This window comes from Saccostrea cucullata, unplaced genomic scaffold, assembly GCF_032062105.1.
Source record: "Saccostrea cucullata isolate Sc308-1 unplaced genomic scaffold, CSIRO_AGI_Scuc_v1 ctg3139, whole genome shotgun sequence".
Taxonomy (NCBI): Eukaryota; Metazoa; Mollusca; class Bivalvia; order Ostreida; family Ostreidae; genus Saccostrea; species Saccostrea cuccullata.
The window spans coordinates 51,089-57,375 of NW_026933714.1; the positions used below are offsets into that span (position 1 = coordinate 51,089).

A 6,287-nucleotide genomic window follows, 5' to 3' on the forward strand; every position below is an offset into this window, starting at 1 on the left:
CTACAAATCTTCATGTCGTTCATTTTTAGAATTTACAATTTCAAGATGGATTCTCAGCCGTAAAGAGTTCCAAATGAATGCGATGAATGTTTAAAAAGTTTTTTAACCTACATGTACAGTGTATATAAAAAGAAATCAAATCACTTCGTGCAAAGAAATAGCACGATTCTTCCCTTTCATGCGAAATCATTGCCTGTCGCTAAAAATCGATTTAAATTCTATATATTGACTATAACGACATGCAGATTTCAAAAAGAACTGAAACTTATCACGGAACTTTACATCATTGATATTAATAGCTAATCAGTTTCTAGAATTCAAGGAATTTTTTTTTTAACATTTTCACTCATGCTTCGCACTCGTGAAAATAATAATAATAAAAAAAATCCTGTCCCAATGGCACTCGTGAAATAAAATAAAATTCCATATTCAACTACAAAACATCGAATACCCTCTATTTATTTTTTCTTGAATGTACTAGTTCATCGATAGGCGCGGTTTAAAAAAAATCACGTGCGGGCGGGCCGTGAACCGATTGAGACAGAAGCGGGACCTGTAGCACGTGGATAAGCGTCCATTCAAGAGCATGTATAAATAAGGAATACTGTCCGATTTTTATGCAAATTATCACGCAAGCCACTCGATTGATGAAATAAAAAAAAATTAGAAAGTTATTCCTTAACAAAATCTTAATCTTTTAATTAATTAAAACAAGTAATAAGCCATGGATTAATCGCGGGTGTCGGCAGAGCTAACAGACAATGATAGCTGCATGCCCCGGTGTTCAATATTATAACTTTAGATGAACAATATCCCGGCATCTGTGTTATCTATTAAACATGAAAAGTGTTAGAAAACAGAGCTTGAATAATCGCTGAAATATCGGAGTGTCTATGTAAAAAAAAAATAATAAAGTCGGAAACTATATCACGGCTGTTCAGTCGGGTAAGTAACTAAGTTTATGGGTTTTATTAACATGTACAACATTCACAGTAATTGATCCAGACCCTGATCTCTCCATATTTTGCAAAATGTAAATATACACTGCATGTGACAAATAAAAGTACAAACAATGCAGAAAAAGTGAAAGTGAAAGATGGATCTCATTACGAAGACTGATGGCTGGAGTAGAAGCAAATTACAGTATACTTCTTCCGGGAAACCTTTTCCCACACAATGATTTCAGAACATGCGAAATTGTTAGGAAATATATTTAAAACGTAGAAAAACCTGTTGAAAAGGTTACAAGTTTTCTTTAAAAAAATTTTTTTTTTGAAAGGGGGAAGGGGTTATATGGTATACACGTGTATACAATGTATACGAAAGAAAATGATTCTGTGTACCAGCGCAACGATTCCGCTAATTCATACATGTCAATGAGATTAATTGTATTTTTAAAACATGTTAAAAGCATCAATAACAATAAATGGTTCTAATAAAACTATTATAATACCGGCATCAGGTGAAAAAGAAAAGACATCATGAACATGTAATAACTATCACAGGCACCTGACGTTACTTATTTTTCTTTAAATAAGGAATTATATACCCTACCTACTAATAAACACAAGGTAAGGGCTATATTATCTTTTATTAAAAGAAAAATAAGTAAAGATTGGGCCTGTGATATCAAACTGATAACTCTTTCGCTTTAGGTCTATGATACAAGCGATTAGAGCTTCCTCGTCTGACGTCATAGTAAAGGGAAGTAACTTGAGTGCGCGAATTTTTGAAATCGTGTATAGTTTCAATAGCTTCTTTGGTCAACGTTTTAAAATCGCTAAAATTACTTATCGCTAAAAAGAAAAAAAGACCCATTTTTAAGGACAGGTCGCTAAATTTGTGTCTCGCTAAAATTTCCACTTATATGGTAGTCAAAAAAGGAAGTCAGAATTTTCCCCTAAAATAAACTACAGTTTTTTTGAGAAGAAATATCTATATTTAGGCCCATATTATTGTTAAATGTAAAATTATGTACTCAAAATATGCATTAATTTTGCACTATTCAAAATCACAGTTAGATATAAGATTTTTTTTTTTGAAAAAGCTGCATGTTTTTACAAGTACAAGGTTAAAAAGAGTAGTCCATGCAACCTTCAAATAAAATCTCACAATTTATTAAGTTACCATGAAATAAAATTATACTACCATTCCTCCGTAACATAAATAATGTGAACAATTATTGGGGAATTTATTAATGAATTCTTTTTTAATTCATGATCAAGTTATGAATAGAGTATAATAATCTTGATAAATAAATACCGGGTCTTTTATAATCTTTGTTTTGCTTGTGTTACACCTGGTCGATTAACTTTCATAAGATGTTATTGTATCAACAACGTGGTTTCAATTGCTTTAGGGCAGAAAATCAATGCATGTTACCTGGGTTTGTGTATCAGTGCTACTCATCATTGAACATGCTAGTCAACAATGACCCTAATTTCAAACATTGTAATGCAAAAAAAAAGATAAATGGAATGTGCATAAATTTCTTTCAGGATTAATTAATTTTGTACATAATCTTAGGGTTCGATTCTTGTGAATTACAGATGCAAAATATTTACAAATAAAAAAACTTAAAACTGAGTATTACGGAAATAGAGAAATTAAGGATAATTAAATTGGCATGTAAAAAAGTTAAAAATATAATACTTTGAAAAATAAACAATGAATTTTTAAGACCCCATTAAATTAGCATATATCGAAAGTATAGAAAATTAGCAATGCTCTATAATGATAAGATCTATTTAAAGCTAATTCTGGTGAAAAATAATCCAATCAATTTTAATTCTCTGTATAAATAAATAAATAAGGGTACCAGTATCAATCACAAAAGAAAAAAAGAAATTGAATTAGTAATATACCCGATAATTGTGATTAAATATCCATGTTTATTGTAATTTTTACATGAAAGTGTGAAAGCCTTATTCTTTCGATAAATATTATTTCAAAATTGTTTCTATGCATGTACTGTTCATAAATCACCCTTGCATACATGCAAGGATTACTGGTATACTACTCAGAATCAATTTCAACTGTTTTCTATAGTTCCATTGTTTATTCGAAATCTCATTTCTGAGTTAGCTAATCCCATTAAATAAATAAACCCCGGCAACTGGCACTGCTTTCTGGGACTGCTGAGACTGCTCTCTCGGACCACTGGGACTGCTCTAGTACTGCTTTGGGACCGCTGAGATACAGCTTATGCGGTCCCAGAAGCAGTCCCCGGGATTGCTGTGTGTCAGATTGGGTCTTGTCGGTACTGTAGGTCAATGGATATGCAATGACCGTGAATGAAGTTTCTATGTCTTAACTAAATGATACATGTATCATGGGGTAATGGTAATGTGTAATGGTAATTGACTGTAATTAATTACAAATTTCGATGTAATTAAAAGTACATGTAATGTGAAATTGACCAAATTTTCAATTACAAGTAATGGTAATTTAATAAATTACTTTCTAAAAAGGCATGTTATTCATGATTACTTTTCAATAGCATTCTATTACACTGATTTTAAATAAATGAAAAATAGTCTCCTCTCCCTCAGTTTCATAAACATTATTTATGAAAGGTTAATAACTTATATTCTAAAATTTCTTGAAAAGAACTTCCCTTTTTATGTCAACTGTTGTTTAAATAAATGCCCCTTTTCATTTAAAAAAAAAACTTTGAAATCAAATTAATCTCCGTAAAGGAGAGGTCAGAGGTCATCGAATCGGTAAGTCGATTCAGCTTGGGCTCCGGTGAAATTCTTAAAATTATACCATTTTAGTGCATAAGAATAAAAAAAAATGTGCAAGAATACGTGATATTCATTGATGAAGACATTTATAGTACAATTTTGGTGAAATCCAACGTTAAATCGATAGTTTCTTTGTGATTTGCTTGTGCTATGTGTAACCAGTGTGAGTTCAGTTGTGAGTTCAGTTCACGTACATTCACGCGTACGTACATTCCATGTTGTTGATCCGTGCCTGTTATCTCTATGTGATTTCGATTCTGTCTTTGTCTTTGTCATCCTGTACCAAAATGTCTGAAACATCTGATATTCTAAAAGAGAGCCACTCTGTAATTTACGGCAAGCCAGAGTCGGAATGTGACAATGCTAAAGAGCTAGAAAATCAAATCACATTATCCTCTATACACACCCTATTGACCCAAATGAACTGTAAATTAACGGACATCCAACACAGGAGTGATTCACTCGAATCCAGACTCAGTGCTATTGAAAATAAAATGGCCTCCTTTAATGAATTACAAGGGTCTGTGAATATGTTAAAATCGCAAGTATCAAAACTTGATGACAGAGTAACAAGTGTGAAGAATGATGTCCAAACTTTGACACAGATATGAAAGCACTGGGAAATGTCTTCGATTTAGTCAAAGATGCAACTGAGGCGAACAAGAATCAAATTGTGAGCAATGTGAAAGCTACAGAGCAATGTCTTCGTACCCAAAAACACACAGAAAATGTGTTAAAAGCTGTGACAGATGCTAACGAGGCTCTACAAAACTCAGTTACAGATCTCAAAATGCGCTCAATGCGAGACAATGTTATTTTCTCAGGAATACCAGAACGGAGATTCGAGGATACTGAAGCTGTTCTTCAGGATTTTATTAAAAGGAAATATAGACTAAATTACGAAATCTCGTTTGAACGTGCACATAGAATGGGAAAATGGAACGTGTTCAGCGAACACCCAAGATATATTGTCGCAAAATTTACGTTTTACAAAGACAGAGAGTTTATCCGCAGCCGAGCTCCACAAAAATTAAAACACAGTAATGTTTGGGTAAATGAGCAATTCCCTCCAGAGATCGAGGAAAAAAGAAGAAAACTCTATCCGGTCCTACGGCAAGCACTGAAAGACCATAAGCGCGCCAAGCTTGTGAAAGACATTCTGTACATCGACGGCAAAGAATACATACCATCAGCTGGATCCACGATCAGCGCACCTGTACAATCGTTACCCACCTGGAATTCGACCTCGAGTTATCAACCGATGGATCAACAGAGCACGCCGCAAAATACCGACCGCCAGGCACTAAAACGTCAGCGACAGGGATCTACACCTGAGCAGGCATAGGAAATCTCGGGAGAACAAACTGACAGGGATAAACCCCTGAAAATTCTATCCTTAAATGTTTGTGGATTGAAACAACGACTTAATTATCCAGAGTTTTACGATTTCATCTCTAAGTATGACATAATCGGACTTTCAGAAACTAAAACCGATGATTCGTACATGTACACATAACCGGCTACACAGTTTCCATAAAAAACAGACACAAATTATCAAATAGAAGATCTGGTGGGTTAGTTATAGCAGTACGAGACGATATTATAAAACATGTAAATATTTTGAAAACAGATTGTAAATTCATTTTTTGGTTCAAACTTAGCAAATTTCTACTTAATTCTTATGAAGATGTCTTATGTGGAGTTGTGTACATTCCACCAGAAGGGAGTAAATATTCCTCTCCCGATTGTTTTTTAGAAATAGAGCAAGAAATTTTAAACATGGCAAATAACTGTAAATATGTATGCTTATTTGGAGATTTCAATGCCAGAGTTGGTAAATTACAAGACTATTGTACTTCTGACGAATTTTTGACACAGGTAACTCATAGCCCGATTCATTCAGAGATTGCTCTTCGATGTTCGATATTTAATGACCACCAGATTCCTTTAGAAAGAGTTGTACACAGGCGCGTAGCATCGTTTTGGAAGTGGGGGGGCCAACCTGAGAAAAATTTTTTTTACTTACCTGAAAAAGTTGACAAAAAAAAAAAAAAAAAACGAAAATTTAAAGTTGCCCGAAGTTGAAAATCCTATTTCGTGGGGAGGGGGGGGGGTGGTAGTGGCTAACTTTTTTCAAGACCAACTACCTTTCAGTGGCTAACTTTTTTCAAGACCAACTACCTTTCAGTGGCTAACTTTTTTCAAGACCAACTACCTTTCAATTCAAACTTTTTGGGGTAAATTTTCTTTATGACACTACCCTTTGCTGAAATATGGGGGGGCCAACCTTCCTTAAGTAAACATTTTCTATAGTAAAGGTAATGTCGGGAGAAAAAGTGGGGGGGGCCCCCCCCCTGGCCCCCCCTGATACTACGCCCCTGGTACAAGATTGTACTGTAAATAATTATGGACATAAATTTGTTGACTTTTGTAAAAATAATGACTTGTATATTTTGAATAGCCAGGTTGGCAGAGATAAAAATACAGGTAGTGTCACATGTAAGAATAGCAGCACTGTTGATTATGTTGTAGCCAGTGCAA

At 34.1% G+C, this 6,287-nt stretch overlaps 1 protein-coding gene across 1 annotated transcript; it reads left to right on the forward strand.

The window, feature by feature from the left end:
• The first annotated feature begins 4,353 nt into the window (after window positions 1-4,353).
• On the forward strand, window positions 4,354-5,091 carry LOC134239053 (uncharacterized). Its single transcript, XM_062721198.1, has one exon. It carries the CDS (start codon window positions 4,354-4,356, stop codon window positions 5,089-5,091), a length of 738 nt encoding a protein of 245 aa, XP_062577182.1.
• The last annotated feature ends 1,196 nt before the right edge of the window (window positions 5,092-6,287 follow it).